The sequence below is a fragment of the Carassius carassius genome, chromosome 15 (genome assembly GCF_963082965.1).
Source record: "Carassius carassius chromosome 15, fCarCar2.1, whole genome shotgun sequence".
In the NCBI taxonomy this organism is placed as follows: Eukaryota; Metazoa; Chordata; class Actinopteri; order Cypriniformes; family Cyprinidae; genus Carassius; species Carassius carassius.
Window position 1 is genome coordinate 27193573 of NC_081769.1, and position 20570 is coordinate 27214142.

The following is a 20570-nucleotide window of genomic DNA, read 5'->3' on the forward strand; positions in this document are numbered from 1 at the left end:
GAATTCTTATGAAGTAAAACATTTAAATGATTATACTTTTAATGCTACAAAATATAACCAATAGTATTAGAACAACCTGAGATTTGAATGCGGCTCATTGGGATATTGGGCTGGAGCCTCTAAGCTCCCCCAAATAAAATACCTCAAGTTTAAGTCTCACAGGCAACGCCTAGCAATCCACAGATTCGTTTTCTAGAAGTGGTTTCCATTTCGGATCGTGATCCGGTTGCGCCTCTAATGAAAGGGGGTGTGGTGATCAGTTTCTCCAGTGAAGGGAGGAGCTGGCACCGCACAAAAATGCAGCATTTCCCCAGCCCCCATGCAATTTATGGGTAAACCACATTTTTTGTTAAAACACCAATCTCAAACATGTCCCCCTGTTAGCGTGATCCATGCATTTTTGGATATTATCTGCCTTGAGTGGGCGAGCAAACGCGAGGAGCTCCATCAGTATCGCCAAATATGTGAGTAACGTTAGTAGTATCGCTTTGGTCAGGTAGCGCTGGTTTCTTTACACAGCTGGTTTATTGAATTCAGTGTTATTAAGTCAGAATCACGTCATTATGAACTGTTATGCCATACACATTCTATTTCATGAGAATAATATAAACGTTGCGCTTGGATGGTGTATGCGTTATTGGTGATATCTTGGCACACTCAAGGCGTAATTCACACCATTGTGATATTATGTCACGATTCTGCTGCTTTGACTTTACAAACCAGATTTTGTGCTGTTTGGTTAAGTAAATAATTGTTTACACATTTTGAAACGCGTAATGTTACTGCTAAATAATGTCTAGTACTCTTGAATATGGAAGGCCATGAGGGTCAAATACACGTGAATTTTAACGCGTCAACAACACGTTAAAGGCAGGGTAGGTAAAAAGTGTATAAAAAACTTTTTTTCCAAATTTGTTTAAACTTTATTTATATATCAATACATAATTAAAATGTAAGTACTCTGAAAAAGAAAGTATAAAAATCGAGTGTCTGTAGACCTCTCACGACTGTTTTAAAGACAGCTCATTATTTCCATTCACTCCACCCCCTCCCTTCTGGGCTCCTTCCAAAGCCTCTACTACAGCTCGCTAAGTAATGTTATGTTAGCTATATTACGCAGCTACGTGTGCTAATGACACATGTTTCATGAAAAAATAAACAAAAAAATATGTATGATCAAAATACAAAAAGAAAGATTTACCTGTCCAGCAGAAATAAAGCCATCAAGGAGTCACTTGAGCCCCTTGAGTTCCCTCAGTTCTCGCCATCTCTGGAAAGCCACGCCGATATTAACTCACGTTTTATTTCTTTGTTTATCCAAAGACTTTTTGTTCATTGCCTCTTCTTGTACTGTTACTGTCTTCCTTTTTTTGCCTGGTTTGCCTGCACTAACTGCATAGGCCGGTACTGTGAATTTTGCTTGCTGTTTTTCTGGCATTGTTTTGGTATTCCTAGGATCCGTGCCTCTTGAATTCCTCAAATCAAACGTGCGTGCGCAAGTGGGCAGGTCATGTGTGGCAAAAGGGTGGTTGCCATGGTTGCGAGAGAGTGACAGTCGCCTAAGCCAATCCTATGTTTCGTCCCGAATGGAAATAATGAGCTGTTTAATACAGATTAAACGGTCTAGAGTCACTCGATTTTTATACTCTTTTTATCAGAGTACTTACATTTTAATTATGCATTGATATATATAGAAAGTTTAAACAAATTTGGAAGAAAGTTGTTTATAAATTTTTTACCTACCCTGCCTTTAAATACGTGTATTTCACGCGTAAACGACACGTATTTAACGCGTTAAATATACATGTTGTTTACGCGTGAAAAATCAGTGCGTATTTAACGTGTATTTCACGTGTTAAATACGCGTGAAATACACGTGAAATACACGTAAAGTACACCTTAAAAATCAGTTTGAACGGGTCAATGTCATTGGCTGCTGAGGACTTGGGTCAAACCACTTCTGTGAGCTTAGAGGGGTGTACCATTCATACACAGGCAACCACCATTTAACATGCTATAGATCAGCTTATTCAGCCTTATTATTTTGTCTTTTTTTCTTTTCTTTTTTTGTATAGCCTTTAGAAATAATATATTTAAGTTTCAGTTTAATGAAAAACTTATTTTTTACCACTCATGCCTTTTTGTAAATAAACACATTAGTGGACATTCTAGCTTCAATAGTGGTCACTCTTAAAGGGTTACAAGTAAAGCAACAAATCTGTTTTATGGATGATAACTGTAAAATTATTACTGAAATATAATTGGTAATTAGTTACACTACTAGTTACTGCAAAAGTAATATTATTAAAATAACTAAATTATTAGTAACTACTTACTGCTCAACTCTGACTTTCAGTAAAATATATATATATATTTGGACATTCTCCTGCTGAGAAATAACTGATAAAAATGTAAGAAAAAATTTAGTGCTCAAGAGAAATTATTTATATCTGTCTTATTGTTTGATTATATTTGATATTCAATATCTCAGGACATAAATAAGGTAAGTTAAAGTGTATCTGTTTCAAATGTTTTGGTGATAGTATAAGACTTAAGTTAGCATCAAGCATTAACATTTGTGTGGGGGAAATAGTTACAATGGAGGTAAGCAATCAATTCAGGTTTAAGATACAAACCATTGAAATCAATATCTGTCTTTAGAAAACAATCATCTTAGTAATCAACAGCTTTTATTGTGCTTACATTTATAGCTATCGCCAGCAGGTGGCACTTATTGAAACCTCTTTTTGTTCAGAAATTCTGCACTTTTGTTCAGCGATTATGCACTCATCAGACAATCAGTAATTAGGTACACAGGTGATGTTATAAGACATAAGCATTTAAGACTTTCAGGATTAGAATGAGAGCTTGTACTAGGGTCAGGACAACAGAAGTATTCTACTGCTACCACCATAATAATAAATAATAATTCATTACATTTATATAGCACTTTTCTAGGCACTCAAAGCGCTTTTACATAGTCAGGGGGTATCTCCTCATCCACCACCAGTGTGCAGCATCTTGAAATAGAAATTAAATGTTCAAACTATTTTTTTTTCACTGAAAGTCAGAGTTGAGCAGTAACTAGTAATTTAGTTATTTTAATGAAATTTATTTTGCAGTAACTAACTAATAACTAATAATATTTCAGTAATAATTTTCCAGTTACCATCCATAAAAAAGATTCAAACACTATTAAAGCTAGAATGTCCGCTAATATGTTTATTTACAAAAAGGCATGAGTGGTAAAAAATAATTATTTCAGAAAACTGCCAATTACATATATTTTTTCTATAGGCTATACAAAAAAAGACAAAATAATAAGGCTGAATAAGCTGATCTATAGCATGTTAAATGGTGGTTGCCTGTCTATGAATGGTACACCCCTCTAAGCTCACAGAAGTGGTTTGACCCAAGTCCTCAGCAGCCAATGACATTGACCCGTTCAAACTGATTTTTAACGCGTACTTCACGTGTATTTAACACGTATTTAACATGTGAAATACACGTTAAATACGCGCTGATTTTTCGCACGTAAACAACACGTATTTAACGCGTTAAATACATGTTGTTTAAGCGTGAAATAAACGTATTTAACGTGTTGATGCGTTAAAATTCACGTGTATTTGACCCTCTTGGCCTTCCATACATAACGTTACAAGTTGGATGTAGTATAGATTTGCGGGCCATAAATCTAAAAAAAAATAATAATAAATTGTGTCTTCTAGTGACACTGTTGGTTCTGCTCAAGTGTCTTTATCTGTTAGACCGCATACGTCCATACTGCTGCATCCACTAAATATGACCTTCTGTGTCTCCTAAACCAGTGGTCCATGACCCCCACAGTTTACACTTTTACACCTATTTATTTACATGTATTTTCTATTCTACTTTTTTTTTAAATAATTTTATTTTATATTTATTTTATCTTTTGTACCCACAAATAATTTTTATCTTGACATGACTAAAAATGACCACGACCTTTTAGAATTTTATGAATTTCCATGACTTGTTCAGGTTTAGAAGTTACATTTAAAAAAATTCCCATAACCAGGTTTTCAGAGACTGGTTCTGGTTCTTAAATAAAAATGACAGTCTTTCTCTTAGGAATTTTTAAAACTCCTTCGTTGAGAACCACTGTCTACTATACAAAATCTATACTTTGCTCTGCTTACCATGGTTTTATGTGAACTCAAAATAGACTGTGCACCAACTTTTGTGATGTAATGAGGTAGTATTATCCATCTTTGTCTCATTTCCCATAATTTCTGACAGGATGGCATCTATGTGTTAGGATGAGAAGTCCAGTGCCACGTTTCAGGGACGTCGAGAGGCAGGCCAGTGGCCTGCAGCCTGTACAGTGTCTTCCTCCCTATCATGAGCGACAGAATAACATGTGGTTCATCCAAGATGTCTGCGGCATCGTTTGTGCGATCATCACCTGGCTTCTCGTCTTCTTTGCTGTGTTCGTCGTGCTGTTCGTCATGCTGATTCCATCGAAGAACCTCACCTACAGCCTGGTGAATGGCACACTCTTCAACAGCCTGGCCTTCCTTGCTGTGGCATCTCATTTCAGAGCCATGTGCACTGACCCGGTGGGTTTTTTACTTGTAATAATCAATGCTTTCATGGAGTCTACTGGGTAGGGGAGAAGATTTCCCATATTATGAGGGATTTCTACCAGTATATCAGAGGAATTGTATGTAATGCTTACTTATTATACTTACTATATCTCATATATATATATATATATATATATATATATATATATATATATATATATATATATATATATACATACACACACACACACACACACACACACACACACATACTACTAATAATAATAATTAATAAAGTTATGCAAAAAGCGACACAGAAAAACATCAGAGACAAGTTTTACAAAGCCATGAAAAGAATGAAAGGAAAGAGTAAAGATATAAGGTGTACCAAATACATGTTCCAAATAAATGTTTCACCATGCTGCTGCTGTTCTTCTTTCAATAAGCACATTTAAAGGGTATACAATAAATGAAATGCCAAATGAACGTACAATAATAAACCTTTTTTTTATCAAAAGAAAATCATGTCACCACATAAAATATAAAAAGTTGTAACAATTTATCCATTTTAATGAAATAAATGAACACAAAAAAATCAAGTAACAAACTGACTCCAATATTGCAAACATTATACTTGACTCTGAACTGCTGTCAATCATTATTCTTTTGTCTATAATATTCTATAACTATTGGTACCCGTCTCACACCTAGATTGCCATTTAATCGTTGTTGTGTTAAGCGTCAGGAGTCAGAACACATGATTACATTAATCTACACCCCTCATCCAGCAACGCGGGTGTGTTGGAATGATTGGAGACAGTATACCATCGGTCAGCCTTTTTGAACTTCTTTTTGTCCCCAAACAAAGAAAGATAACAAACTTCATTTGAAGAATACCAGGGCTTTCAGTCATCACTGTAGCATGCTTACAGTTTAAGAAAATAGTGTTATTTTTTCCCCACACTCTTCCCTAAATCTTCAGCAAGGTGTCATAAATGCTTCTGCTATTAAACTGTTGCTGAAGTTTCCTGATGCTTTTTTAGGGAGCTGTACCAAAGGGCAACGCCACAAAGGAGTACATCGAGAGCTTGCAGCTGAAGCCAGGCCAGGTGGTTTACAAATGCCCCAAGTGTTGCAGTATTAAGCCGGATAGAGCTCACCACTGCAGGTGAGACAGGAGCATATGGAGACGTAGATGCGTAACTGTAGCAGTTCTATTTATCATGGTTATATTACTGTCCATGTTTTTTTTCTGCATTGAGATCATTTTAGATGCTTTCTATTCAGTTCTATTGATTTATTACCATTTGTACAGCACATTCCTTAGAACATAGTCATGTTCTGAGTTAGTGTGTATGTATATACAGGGGTTGCACAAAATAATGTGAACACCTAATTAATGGGCAATATTTCATTATTATGGTGTTTTACCACCATTTGCCTTTAGTACAACTTCCAACCTTAGAATAAATTAATTCAAATGAATAGTCTCCAATGGATTGTCATCATCTGCCAGTTGTTTCAGAAATGTTAAAGGATGGAATCAGCATCTCCAAAACTTCCCACAGTGGTTTGATAATATTCAAGTTGGGGGATTGAGCTGGCCAGGGTGTTCCAGCTGTCCAGAGTTTGTGATAAAAGGCATTATTTTTTTCTGATTTTGGCATGTGTGTCTGTGACTTAAAGTTTTAGCAGATGCAACTCTTTCATAGATGCAAGTTCTCTGTAGTCTACTGAGGTTTGCTGTCACACTGCGGGAGTTTTTCTGTGTTGTTTGGACAGGATCCTTCTTAGTGTTTGACAGTCTCTATTATTCACTTTCGGGTTCCACCCATTATTCTTCTTCGTTATGAAGTCTTCCCATGCTTTATGTATGCAATCATTATCATAAAGACTGGAAAACCAAACAACACTATAAAACACCAAACAATTGGGCTGGTAAATTTACAGAAGCTCCTGCTAAACAGACTCTTATGATTTGGCTACCATTTCACCCACAGCTTGAATTGAACACAATTTATCCAACACTGATATGCATTTGACAACAGAAAGGATAAATAAAAGATAATAGCAATGTTTTCATTGTAGTCTACACAAATGATATTAACCCCTGTAATAATAAGTGCTCACATTATTTTCTCCAACCCCTGTACATGAAGCTGAATGTTTTTGAAATCTTCAAACCATTGTTTAAGTTAGTCTTTCAGTTATTTGGAAGTGTTAAGGAGACTTTTTTCATCTCTTTCTTTCCTCCATCCCTCTTTTCAAACTCACTTTAGTGTTTGTAAGCGCTGTATACGGAAGATGGATCATCATTGCCCTTGGGTAAACAATTGTGTTGGGGAAAATAACCAGAAGTACTTTGTGCTTTTCACAGTAAGTATTAAAATGGCTCAATATATGCACTTCTAAAAAAAAACACAGACACTAGGGGCATTTCCATTACTGATTTGCGCAAAACTTTGGCGATATTTTATAAATGTTGATAAAAAGTATTGGGAAATGACGGCGTTTCCATAAACCAATGTTATGTGACTAAATCATATCCTTTTGCCTCTTGGGATAAGTCAAGGCGATGAATTTTGGTGGGATTTTGACAGATTTTGGTTATATTTATTCAAATTCTTTTTTCACATTGCCTGAAAAACCACCTCATACAAGCTTGAAAACGTTTTTTGCGATATATGGGTGTTTTTGCAAAATTGACGCATCTGATGAACTCGCAGAACTCGCTGAGAGTCAAACGTTTCTTCGGGCTCTGCAGAATAGACATGGTTATCAGGGCTATATAAGAATAAGGGGGTTTCACCAATGCATTTTTCCCTGGTTTATCTTCACTTATCTTTCCATCAAGCATATTTTCAATTCGCAATTTTAATTTGCACAGGGTAATGGAAAAGTGCCTACTGTTGTGTTAGCCACATGTTATAAGCATTTCATTTTAATGAAACTAAGAAGTTCTGGACTTGCTAATAAAAGTCCATTCAATTACTTCCTTCTGAATTTGAAAGTATAACTACCGGTAATATTACATTGATTGTAATGTTTTCACTAGGGATTTAATCGTGTTTTATTTCATTATGGTTATTTAAAACCAACACTAACAAACATCTAATGTTGGTGCTGGTGTGTTTTTCAGATGTACATTTCCCTGATCTCTCTCCATGCCTTGGTCATGGTGGTCTTTCATTTTCTCTACTGCTTTGAAGATGACTGGACAAGTAAGCAAGAAAAGCAACTTATTGTTAGCATAGCAAGATGGATAACTTGACCCCAGTGACCTCTAAATGTCAGGGTCAGATGACAGGCATGCAATTTAGAAAGTTATCTACTGGAAAAAGCATTCCAACTTTTGCAAATACAGATAAGTACTTCTTAAAGCGATCCAAAAATGTAAACTCTGTCATTTTTCTGAGCCTCCTTTCAAACGTGTATTTCTTTCCAGTAGATTGAATACACTGGTTATTTTTTCCATTTGATTACAATGTAGCTTTTTTTTATTCTCTAAAAAGCATGCTAAAACACCATAAAAGTGTCATAAAAGTGACAAGATGCGCATTAAATATCGCATGCGATTTCTCGTACAGCCCTGTGTGGGAACAGAAAATTGCTGAAAATTACTTTTTTTAATGTAACTGTGTTACTATGTAAATGTAATAGGATGTCTTTTTTATTAGGACAAAAAAGTGGACAGGTAATGAAGTAGAAGCAGATTCAAATACACATGGTTGCTGTTGGAGGACATTCTTATACCCCTGCCACATCTCCAGTGAAATATTATTTATATCAAATTTTATTCAGCTTTGCATAAGTTTTTCAACCTGTGTTTGCTGCTGGCTTATACACGCACCGGCCACTTTTTTATGTACACCTGTTCAATTGCTTGGTAACACAAATTGCTAATCAGCCAATCACATGGCAGCAACTTCATGCATTTAGGCATCTAGATGTGGTGAAGACGACTTGGTGAAGTTTTAACCGAGCATCAGAATGGGAAAAAAAGGGGTTTTAAGTGACTTTTAACGTGGAATGTTTGCTGGTGCCAGAAGGGCTGGATTGAGCATTTAAAAAACTGCTGATCTACTGCGATTTTCATGCACAAACATCTATAGTGTTTACAGAGAATGGTCTGAAAAAGAGAAAAAAGACTTTCTGTGGCTCAGTGGTAGAGCATTGTATTAGCAGTGCAAAAGGTCATGGGTTCAATTCCCAGGGAACAAATGTATAGCCTGAATGCACTGTTGGATAAAAGCATCTGCTAATTGCTGAAATGTAAATGTAAAATATCCAGTGAGTGGCAGTTGTGTGGAAGAAAATGCCTTGTTGATGTCAGAGGAGAATTGGCAGACTGGTTAGAAATGATAGAAAGTCAACAGCAACTCAAATAACTACTCATTACAACCAAGGTATGCAGAATACCATCTCTGAACGCACAACACGTAAAACCCTGAAGCAGATGGGCTACAGCAGCAGAAGACCACACCTGGTGCTGCTCCTGTCAGCTAAGAACAGGAAACAGAGTCTACAAATCGAACAGGTTTACCAAAATTGGACCATAGAAGATTGGAAAAACCTTGCCTGGTCTTATGAGTCTCGATTTCAGCTGTGACATTCAGACGGTAGTGTCAGAATTTGGCATAAAGAACATGAAAGCATGGATCCATCCTGCCTTGTCTCAACGGTTCAGGCTGGTGGTGGTAGTGTAATGGTGTGAGGGATATTTTCTTTGTACCAATTGAGTATCGTTTAAACGCCACAGTCTACCTGAGTATTGTTGCTGACCATGTCCATCTCTTTATGACTACGGTGTACCCATCTTCTGATAGCTACTTCCAGCAGGATAATGCACCATGTCACAAAGCTCAAATCATGTCAGACAGGTTTCTTTAACATGACAGTGAGTTCACTTTACTCAAATGGCCTCCACAGTCACCAGATCTCAATCCAATAGAGCAGCTTTGGGATGTGGTGGAACAGGAGATTCACATCATGGATGTGCAGCCGACAAATCTGCAGCAACTTCATGGTGCTATCATGTCAATATGGACCAAAATCTCTGAGGAATGTTTCCAACACCTTGTTGAATCTATGCCATGAAGAATTAAGAAAGTTCTGGAGGCAAAAGGGGGTCCAACCCGGTACTAGCAAGGTGTACCTAATATAGTGGCCAGTGAGTGCATACTCAAAGTACAGGTTCTTTAGAAGAGAAAAGCGATTGTTGGAATGAATTTCAGCATCACAACCATTCAAAAGGTTGGGGCTAGTAAGATTTTTTTTTTTTTAAAGAAAGATGTTTATAGTTTGTCACCCAAAAATGTAAATGCTTTTACTTACCCTCAAGTTGTCCCAAACCTGTATGAGTTTCTTTCTTCTGTTGAACATAAAAGAAGATATTTTGAATAATTCTTGTAACCAAACAGCTGATGGTAGCCATTGACTTCCATAGTACAGTATTTTGTTCCATACAATAAAAGTCAATGGCTACCGTCAACTGTTCGATTGTATTTTTGATCAAATAAATGCAATCTTGCTGATTATGAGACTTCTTTCATAAATATGAAACAAATCTTACTGACCCTCAAAAATTGAAGAGTAGGATATAAATGTCAATCCAAAAAAAAAAAAAAAAAAAAAACTGTTACCAGTGGTGTTTTTAAACAGGTCACTAGTTTTTTGTTAACCAAGCTTTGTGAAATTATCAAACCTCTTAACCCACGTCATGATGTGTTTCGCCGCTTTCCAATCCTGTTGTGTCCCAATTTGCACACACACATAGACACGTGTTGCCAGATACTCACTCTTTTTTTTATTTTTCTTCGTTACAAATAATTAAACATAGACAAAATGAACCTTGGATTTTATAGTCGTGTTGGTATATTGTATAGCTGTATGTGTTCCCTTTCCCCTCTTGACCCCAGAGTGCAGTACCTTCTCCCCTCCAGCCACTGTCATCCTCCTCATCCTCCTGTGCTTTGAGGGCCTCCTCTTCCTCATTTTCACCTCTGTGATGTTTGGCACCCAAATCCATTCCATCTACAAGGATGAGACGGTAAGAGATCGCTTCCTTTCAGCAGTGGGTGAACGTGGTGGAGGTAGTGCTTGTGGTCTGATATTGTTATTTTTAGGTTAATGCATGTGGACAGCTTTACCAAAAATGAGCTTGAAGTGAAATGTAACACATATATGCAACAATTATAACTAGGTCACTGTGTATTAAATAATAGTAGCATACATCCAATCTTTTTGTTTTTGTTGTTTTTTTTTGCTAAATGTTGTACATTGTAAGTTATAATTAAAATATGCTGTAAATCGGTGACAATTGACACACGAGTCCAAACTATCCAGTGCTTCTGGTCATCTTATTGCATAAGACATGGGGCCCTATTTTAACGTTCTAAATGCAAAGTGTAAAGCACACGGCGCAGGTGCACTCAAGGCGTGTCCTAATCCACTTTTGCTATTTTAACGACTGAAAAACAGTCCGTGTGCTGGGGTGCATTTTTGGAATGGGTTATCCCTTATCTCCTAATGAGTAATGGGCATAACGTTCAATAAACCAACCAGAGTGTCATCTCCCATTCCCTTTAAGAGCAAGATGCGCTCGTGCCATGGCGGGTCGCTATTTACATGGCGGAATTTGTTGGCGGAAAAGCTGAAAGCTTCTCAAGCAAAGAAACCAAAATGCACGTGCGCGAAGTTAAAGCGCGTGAGCAGATCATCTACGGTACAAGCAGGAATCCACCAAAGCTCCGTGCAATGAGTCAGTTAATGTATATGTGTGTGTGAATTGGCATGATTGTTCAATTAATTAGCCAATTTCATTCATCATTATAATTAGTAATGGGCTGAATTGCAAATAGGTAGCCTAGCCTAAATCTAATACACGCAATGACTATGATTTTTAAAACATTTTTATATTTATGTAGCCTACACAATAATATTCTTTTACACCGTAATCCTTTTGTTTTTAATATTTGGCATGTTTGTGTGATGCGCATCCCTGTGTCTAATAAGAACTCAACGCGCACTGTGGACCCTCCAGAGGCGGATTTTCTACCAACGCGCTCTTTAAATAAAAAAAAAATATTGCGCCATTGACTTTGAGGTTTGAGTTGGTCTATGGCGCAGTCTATTTTCAGCTCCTTAAAATAGCAATGTGCCAGCAATGCGCCTGAACACACCTCTTTTTTGGACCAGCACACACATGGGCACACAAATGAGCGCAAATGCATTTGCTAATTAAACGACGTGGCGCTGGACGGGAAAATGCGAATGGTGCCGGACTGAAACTAGCAAACACACTTGCGCTGCGCCTTGTGTCACATTGCGCCGGGTGTATGATAGGGCCCATGGTCTTGTGAACATTTAACAGCTGACCAGGAAACACAATTCGCACATATTCCTGTTCTATAGACGCAGCCAGAAATTTGTTCTGATGAAGATGCCTTGCTATTCATCAGAGAATCAAAAATATTAACCAGCTCAGTTAATAATAAGAAGCACTAAATCTGTGTATTGTAAAAGATCAAACAGGAATAAAGTGTATATATATATATATATAATTTATTATTATTACTACTACTATTATTAGTATTATTAATTGTTTTAATATAATATTATTATTATTATTAAGTGTTTTCATTGAATATATATATATTTTTATTTTTTTTCTGAAAATAAGATGAATATTGGATGCAGCACATCATCCCAAAATAAAATGCTCTCCGTTTCACATATTTTTCCAATATGATGAATAAACCTGAACTATTATCACCTCTTTCTTGAATCCTTATTTGATTGGAATATTGAGAGTAAAGACAGTTTTACATACACCTGGATTAAAAATCCTAAAAAAACGGTTATCTGTTAAATAACAGTTATGTACCATTTTAACACATTACTGTTTGAGATACATACCGTTATATAATACATTATACATTATAAAAATAAGTGGGCAGTATATACTGCACTGAAAGGACTAAGCAGTATGCTAGTATTGGTATTAGCATGACTGTTCACTGAAAATCACTATATAATCTGATTTAAAATAAACATTTGGATGAAGTTCTTTGTTTTATGGAATTGGTCAGTTGTTTTTCTTCTGTTTTGTAATATTCACACACTCTGAAGTCTCGGTTATCTCTTGTTTTTAGGGCATAGAGCAGTTGAAAAAGGAAGAGAGAAGATGGGGTAAAAAAACAAAATGGATGAACATGAAGGCGGTATTCGGACACCCCTTCTCGATAGCATGGTTTAGCCCGTTTTCCACCCCCGACCACGGGAAAGCTGACCCCTACCAGTATGTGGTCTGAGCTCAGGAAGCTTTACGCTAGAGACTCGAATATGCTTGGACTGCCCTTATAAACAGCATCTTTTAATTTGTTTGTAATCCCAACTCAAACAGAGCATTTACCAATGAGACTAAATCACCTTCATCTTTCAGGGAACAAATCATTGCATATCCAATTATCCTTGCCTCTATTTATTTTAATTCAGAACAGAAAGTGAATGCTTTATTATGTCATAATCTCAAGCATCTCTGCCTAGCTACACCCAAATGAAGATGAATGTTGCGCAGATAATAGAAGCCAATTTATGCTAATATAATCACTATTGTAATCTTGCCAGACTGTCCACAATGATAACCTACTTTCTGAAGGTACTTTTAAACAATGTTTATATATATATATATATATATATATATATATATATATATATATATATATATACCTAGCTACAGTATATAAGAGCACTGACAACCATTCAATAAAATGGTTTATTGTGCTGACAGATAAAAAAAATAATAATAATAATTAAAAAAACTTTTAAGGGCAATTTTACCAAGGATGATAACTGTAATGATAACTATAAATAATTCTGGGAGAATAGTGAAGTCCACACGACATCTACTTTATAAACAACAACAACATTGAAGAACAATTTAATTTGAATCACTCACAGAACAATTTTTTCCAGCTCATGAATTATTAAAAACAGTGACAGCCAATCAGATGCATTTATAAGCACTGCTATTAAGGACATATAGTTATAGTAATAGTTATCCTTATATTTATCATTTTTGGTGTAAACAGGCCTTAAAATTATTGCCACTGGATGTGTGCAAAATATAAAAAGTATATAAACAATATAGGAAGTTTAACAGGGGTTTAAATATGTTCTGACAGCTTGGATTCAAGTGATTCTCAACTAAATGATGCACTGATGACATTTGATCATAAATTGGTTTGATTATTTTTGAAAATGGTAATAAGCAGGAATTTAACTAAAGAGACAGTATTGATAAAGCTATACACATTTTTTTTACATTCACAAGTAACAGAATTGATCTATTATTAAATTCCATAATCATTGCATTGTCAGCTCATTTCTACACCCCTGATTCTTAACATTGAAAATAATGTAAATAATTCCATCTAAATAATGATTACTTTATAAATGTAAAGAATGTGATTTGAGAAATTGAGTACATTTGTTATTACACATAAAATTTTGAGTAATAACAGTACTGATGTCACTCAGTTGCCCTATAAGATTTACTTCCTACACTCAATATACACTGTACTTTTTTTAGATCTGATTTATGTTTCCATAAACTTGGCTTGCAGAAATGTTTAAGAAAGGAACAGGCTTAAAAATAAAATGAAAAACTTGTTTTTGAAAACGTTATTGATTTACCATTGATTCCATTGTTATGGTTAAGTGCATTTGACATTTAATTAATAAACATTTTTGTTATGATGAACGGATGGTATGTGCTTGAACTTTTAGGTGTGTATGAAACAGACAATCACTCTTCTTCTTCTGTTCTTCTTTGACAAATGGTAAATAATTAAAAACCTGAACACTCGTCATTAGTGCTTTATGTGACAATGTGTCAAAGTGTCTGACAATACATTTCATATATGTGAATCCAGTCTAATGACATGAAAATCAGCAGCTAAAATGTCATTCACATTGCAAAATCACTGTGTTACAATCTCTCAAAAGGTCCAAATGTTTCCAAATTTCCTTGGCCTTTGTTTTCCTGTCTTTGACACAAACCTAGTTTTCTCCTTTTTTATTATTTTATGTTGTTTAAATGAGTAGTTCCCTTGTTCAGAAATATATAATCTTTGTATTTTGGGGAAATAAAATGAATGAAAAGGCAACTAATTTGATTAAATTATGCTGATGTCCCTGTTTCGTTGGTGTGAGATGGAGGTAAGCTTTGATTGCTACTCTTTTGTTCTTTCGACACAATGCATAATATTTAAGATGGTCTGTTTTTCTTTTCCTTTAGATACCTCATTTGTAATGTGAAAGCATTCTGCATGCTCCATGTGTTTTTAACTTGTGCCATAAAGTGAAAGTGCCATTTCTTCCAGTCTGGTTATTTTGTATTAAAGTTTGAACAAGCACACAGGTGCATGAGAAAAATTAATTGCTCCCCATGCCATTTTATTTTTTTAGCATGGTAACCATTTGCTTTCCTTTTCAGTTTAAGCAGTGAAATTTAATTACTTTTTTTTTTGCCAATATGGATGTTGTTTTCCATGTATTTATGGAGTCTATTTTTGTTTAAATCTTTTTCAAAAATCACAGTGTTGTTGTTTTTTCTTTTTTTGAGGGCATTGAAAAATTAAAGCGTGAAGACCCTACGTGGAAGAAGACTCCATCCTGGGAAGCTATGAAGTCAGCATTCGGAGGTCCTCTTTCTATGGCCTGGTTGAGCCCATTCACAGATCTCTTATGCCAGAAAGGTACTTTGGATCATGTTCTCATGTTCCCACAGGGTGAAATCATTGAGGAGGATGTGATTTGAGATACTTTTGGAGCCTCATTAGGTCAAAAACCCTGAGACTCAATGGCACATTTCCTACCTTGGACTTGCAAAGACACAACTGAGGACATTTGAATATGGACTCTTTTTTTGTTTTTAACCTATGGAATAAAACATCTACATACTGTACCAAAGTGCCTTAAAGCTGTATTTAAAACCAAAAATACAGCTAGCTCTTCTAAACTTATACTGTGCATAGAGAGATTGAGTTCCTGACAATGTCATATAACATGTACTTCATTATCCCAGCTGTTCCTGGAGCAGTGATGTCTTTTAGACACTATAAAATAGCTGAAAACCAATGAATATATAAATTCAGGTGCAGAATCTGACAATATAAAAACATGGTGCTCAGTAGACCCTTCGAGCCTTTACCATAATTAGCAAAAATGCATGTAAGACTTAATGTATCATCCAGGGATTTTACTGATATTTTACAATGTTGTTGTTCTTTGCCATTGTTCTTTCTTTTTATTGTATTTATGGCCTTTAAAAAAATCTATAACTCCATCTTTCCATTACTGGCTACATTATTGTCATTTGTAATGTTCTGAATGTTTCCCATGGGTGCACACTAACAATTTAAGCTTCTTCAAATTAATGTGCTGTTTTTACAAGTCCATTGCTGTTTGAATAAAAATATATGGTTGCATGTGGGCTGTTATTCACCCACATAGTGTCAGGTCAACTTTCAGATGTGATTTCTGAGTAGAATATATGTTAATATCCTGCTTTGCTCAATAGATGCTACTTTGTGGTTGAGTTTCCTTTTAAAATAGAGTCCAGGTCAGTGGTTTGACACACAATAGTCATTTAATAACCAAAAACATTAAAATACTATCAGTGTGTGCATCCTTTTGACTACATTGTTCTGACTGGAGTGCTGGTTCAAGTTTTACTTTGGAAGAATGTTTCAGAGAAAGATGAGAGGTGAAACAAAATTTCATTTGAGATCCACAGCTGCATTTGGTCAAATATCCAGAAAAGCATTTATTATAAACTTGTAAGTAACTTGTCATTTGCATGACTATAGGCTCAAAAATCATACACATTTCAAGGCTTTGCGTGGTGTAATATTTCACATTATTTTCACTGATGCATCCAAATAAATGAACTACAAAAGCAATCCTACGACAGAAAAAATATATACATTTAGCATAGATAAATCTATCATACAACTTTGCATAATTATTATTAGCTCTTAGTGCTTTTTCACAGCCTTTTCTCTTGACTGATTTCACTTCAAGCTAGGATAATGAATTGATGCTCCCTGTATTCTTCTGTCAATCATATTTCTTATCCACATTTTCCTGTGGAGCATGCATGGGGAGTTGATCCATGCAACACATAAAGCCCTGTCAGGGTCAAAATGATACCAACCCACCACAGCATGGCATGAGTTTCACCAAAAATCACATGTCCAAGTAAAGTCTGGAAAAAAGACATTATTCAATAATTAAATAACTGCTTTCTCAAATTAATTTGAGGGTTTGTGGGGGACTCACAGAGGATATAAAATTTGAGGCAGTGGTGGTCACAGTGGCCCGGGCAGAGGAAGACGAGTGTCTGAGTGCTTTGGCGATGAAGGTCCACATCACAGCATTGCAGGTGAACAGAAGACCACCACAAAGCAGTCGTAGGGGTATATGTAACTGTAATCAATTACATCATGTTCATTACAATGACATTACATTCTTTTAAACATGGATTCATATAAAGCACTTCTTACCCAGTCACAAGCTGTTGTATCAACTCCATCAGTGTTTTCCTGTCCAGATCTTCAGCCCTGTTTCACATACATCTCTAAGATAAACAGCACCCAGAGACAATTTAGCAGAATATTATGCTAAAGCTGCCAGAAACCCCGCCATTAAGGCATAATACACGCCAGGCAACATACTTCCATCTCGGTCCGAATCGCTCAGACTACTGTGAAAACAGTATTATTTTACCGCCATAGTTTGCAATTTAGTACATAAAGTGATAATGAAACTTTCGAGGCATTGTAACGTACATCACAGAAATAAATCACACAGGTAAAGAGAGAGACAGCCAGCATTAAAAACACGGTAGTCATTAAATTGGCGAATGGCGGTACTTGAGCTTGCGTTGTAAACAAGAATGTCATGTATTTTCAGTTTACTTGTTTTTTAATGTTTTTTGGGCGGAAATTATTTTCAGTGCTGAAGAATTTGGCTTTATTTGAGCAGTTACTTTTCTCAACGCGTTTCATAACGAACTAATCACAGTCGCTTGTTTGTGATTATGGCATAAGATTTATTTAAAATCATTTTGTAAAAATAGATTTTTATAATTGTTCTTTTTTTTTTAGCTTGTAAAAACCATTCAAAACTATACGTTTAATTTAAATGTAATAATTCTGAGCCACCGAGCGCCTCTTGAGGAAATAAATTGTACCGATAAATTGTTAGCAAGTAATATTTAGATCCCAATGTAGAAACAGAGAAAGCGCAGCTGATTGGTCGTTTACAGACGCGTATTGATGAGGTTGCATGAACGCAAACTTTACGCGCCTGTTTCTTGAGTGTTTAGTGTTTGTAAGCGCATTTAGACTGATCTGAACTGAAACACGATGAGTAAAAAGGCTAATGTATCATGGGTGAAGCCAGCCGAGCCATCTTTTCTTAAGAAATTCAAGAACGATGTTGGTTTTAAAGAAGGGCCGACAGTGGAGACTAAAGTAAGTGTTTTAGTTACATTACTCGTTCCTCAGCTAAAAAACAGTGCTGCCTGAACGCAGGTCTGCATGTTGTCTGTAGGCAGCTCACTAGGTTTTCATACAAAACATTTATTGCATTAATTTGTGTTGTAGGAAATGGAATACCGAATAAATGTTGTTGTTGCTGTTGTTGTTGCAGAAGCAGCAGATGCCGCAGATGGATGAGGACAGTGGTGGCAGTGATCGGGAGGACGAGATGCCGCAGGTCGTGGTCTTGAAAAAGGGAGATCTGAGTGCTGAAGAGGTTATTAAAATAAAAAATGATACGACTGATTCAAACAAAGGTAATGCACAGATATCAAAAATAGCGATCAAACCATATCTTTCATGCAGTTCTTGAGTTTCTCATCATCGACCCATATATGATGCGGGACCAAAATACTACAAATGCAATAATTTTGTGACTTAAATGACTTAAAAGAATAAGTAAAGATACACATTTAACATTCCATAAGTAAAAACATTTCATAAATCGAATACTATAAATATGGTTACAGTATTCATATGAATGTTACAAATAATATGATTAAAAAGCTTAATTTTAATGAAACTAAACTATTTTGGTATTTAATCTTAATATGTATTTAGTTAATCAAATCAGTTGGTCCTGCAGATTTGGTGACTGTTACTCTGAATGTGGTTGGTGAGGGACTTGGTAATACTTGAGTAGCAATGAAAAGATAATTATGCAACCTTTCTGGTTTTGCTGTGAAATTGCACTCATTTTGAATATTTAAACTGCTTAGTGGCTGTTCTCAGAAGTTATGAAATAACTGTTTCCACTGTAGACTAACTAGTAAAGACTACACGGATACATTGAACCAGTGGTTTGTATCCCTATTTAGTATTATAAATCTATAATATTTAACTTCTGATTATATCTGACTCTTTAAATTTAATACTATTTCTAAATCTGTTGGTGATGGATTTAGTTTTGACACACATAAAGGTTTTTTTTTTTTTTTTTTGTACCAAAGAATGGCAGGTAGATTTTATGACAGAGAAAGTAAAAAAAATCACTCAAGTCTTCCCTAATGTTCTGGTGTTCAGCAAGTATAAAGTCATTCATTAAAGTAAATATTTTCATTTTCTCCAGATGATCAGCCTCCACCGGATGGGAAGATCGTCTTTAAGAAGCCTGTCAAACGCTCCTCTGATAAATTCGAAGGCATTACTGCTAGCTCTAGCAAGAAGAAGAAAAGTGAGGATGGTGAGAAGAAAGAGTCAAAAGCTGGTGTCAAGGTGAAGAACAACAGCCTGCTGTCTTTTGGTGGTGATGATGATGATGATGAAGATTAGTTTGACAGGGATGCAAGCATCCATTTGAGTCAGATTGTTTTGGACTGCTTTTTGCAAAGACCAATCTGTTCTTTTAAAAATATATATATTTCTTTGTGAGTGTGTGTAAAATAGATGTTTGTGAGATTGGTTAAATCCATGCAGCTTACTTATGATATAATTTGATAAAACATGACTCATTATGAGCATCTGGAGCATGCAGGTAGGAAGTAACAACATATGATTTATTTTGCATTTTCATAATTGTCATTAATGATACTTTTAAAAGGCTATGGTGATGAGGGATCGAAAGAGAAACAAAAACATCTGGGTCAATTAGAAATGCAAATATGATTTCAAAGATGCTCTTAAATGTGTCATAGAAATCCCTATAAAAATCCAACAGGATGTACAGATATGGCTTCTATAAAGGAGCTGTTCAGTTTCCTTTTATTGTTTTAGGTTTTTGTTTTGCAAACTGTTGACACTCAAAATCCCTGATTCTGGGACATTTGGGGTTGTATTTTATTATTAAATACATTTTGAGGAAAGAAAACGCATGCATTCTGGAATAAAGTGTTTTTACCACCATTTATCTTGAGTTTTTTGAATATACACCATGTGTCTGTTCAGGAAGGAATGTCATTAATAATGTAAATAGGGTACTTTATAAATCTTATCAGGTTGAGTAAAATTACACTTTAGGGACTAAATAGAACCAACAGTAGTTGGCACATAAGAGATACACTGATATTAATATACGAATAACTTCCTTTGCATGTCGTGGTTCTCTATACAATATTAACTCTTCATATAATATATATTAGGAACCGGTAGAGCTATAGGTACATAAATTAACCACAATTCATTTTGTGATTCCATAAGTCTCATAAACAATTTAATGGAGTTTTCAGTTCCTTATGTTCATTACTTGGGTGCTACAGCTTAACATGGGACTATTTTCTGATACTTTAAGATCTTAAAATGTTGCAGTTACAATGTTGCTTCACATTTAAACCAATATACATACTTAATCGAACAAATATTTAGCACACAGATTTTTCTTATTGGTTAATTTTAAAAGCAGCATTTGTTTCAACGTTTAGCCTTGTTGACATTTGTTAGAACATACAACTTGCAAAAACTGTCA

At 35.4% G+C, this 20570-nt stretch overlaps 2 protein-coding genes and 1 pseudogene across 2 annotated transcripts; 2 read left to right on the top strand and 1 right to left on the bottom strand.

The window, feature by feature from the left end:
* Positions 1-243: 243 nt before the first annotated feature.
* Positions 244-13002, top strand: LOC132158736 (palmitoyltransferase ZDHHC3-A-like). Its single transcript, XM_059568283.1, has 7 exons — positions 244-464; positions 4276-4595; positions 5606-5730; positions 6842-6938; positions 7702-7783; positions 10481-10611; positions 12716-13002. Exons 2-7 carry the CDS (start codon positions 4296-4298, stop codon positions 12872-12874), a joined length of 894 nt encoding a protein of 297 aa, XP_059424266.1. The 5' UTR covers positions 244-464; positions 4276-4295; the 3' UTR covers positions 12875-13002.
* Positions 13003-16685: 3683 nt separating this feature from the next.
* Positions 16686-17300, bottom strand: LOC132157823 (transmembrane protein 42-like; annotated as a pseudogene).
* A 577-nt stretch (positions 17301-17877) lies between these two features.
* Positions 17878-20011, top strand: LOC132158737 (uncharacterized protein KIAA1143 homolog). The gene is made up of 3 exons (XM_059568284.1): positions 17878-18103; positions 18282-18426; positions 19239-20011. Exons 1-3 carry the CDS (start codon positions 17996-17998, stop codon positions 19439-19441), a joined length of 456 nt encoding a protein of 151 aa, XP_059424267.1. The 5' UTR covers positions 17878-17995; the 3' UTR covers positions 19442-20011.
* The last annotated feature ends 559 nt before the right edge of the window (positions 20012-20570 follow it).

Bases quoted from the DNA above. Each gene is read 5' to 3' on its own strand.
- LOC132158736 (XM_059568283.1), top strand. From the start codon at position 4,296: ATGAGAAGTCCAGTGCCACGTTTCAGGGACGTCGAGAGGCAGGCCAGT. The intron at 5,731-6,841 runs GTGAGACAGGAG...AACTCACTTTAG, and splicing joins GATAGAGCTCACCACTGCAG to TGTTTGTAAGCGCTGTATAC. The intron at 6,939-7,701 runs GTAAGTATTAAA...TGTGTTTTTCAG, and splicing joins AGTACTTTGTGCTTTTCACA to ATGTACATTTCCCTGATCTC.
- LOC132158737 (XM_059568284.1), top strand. From the start codon at position 17,996: ATGAGTAAAAAGGCTAATGTATCATGGGTGAAGCCAGCCGAGCCATCT. The intron at 18,104-18,281 runs GTAAGTGTTTTA...TTGTTGTTGCAG, and splicing joins GGCCGACAGTGGAGACTAAA to AAGCAGCAGATGCCGCAGAT. The intron at 18,427-19,238 runs GTAATGCACAGA...CATTTTCTCCAG, and splicing joins TACGACTGATTCAAACAAAG to ATGATCAGCCTCCACCGGAT.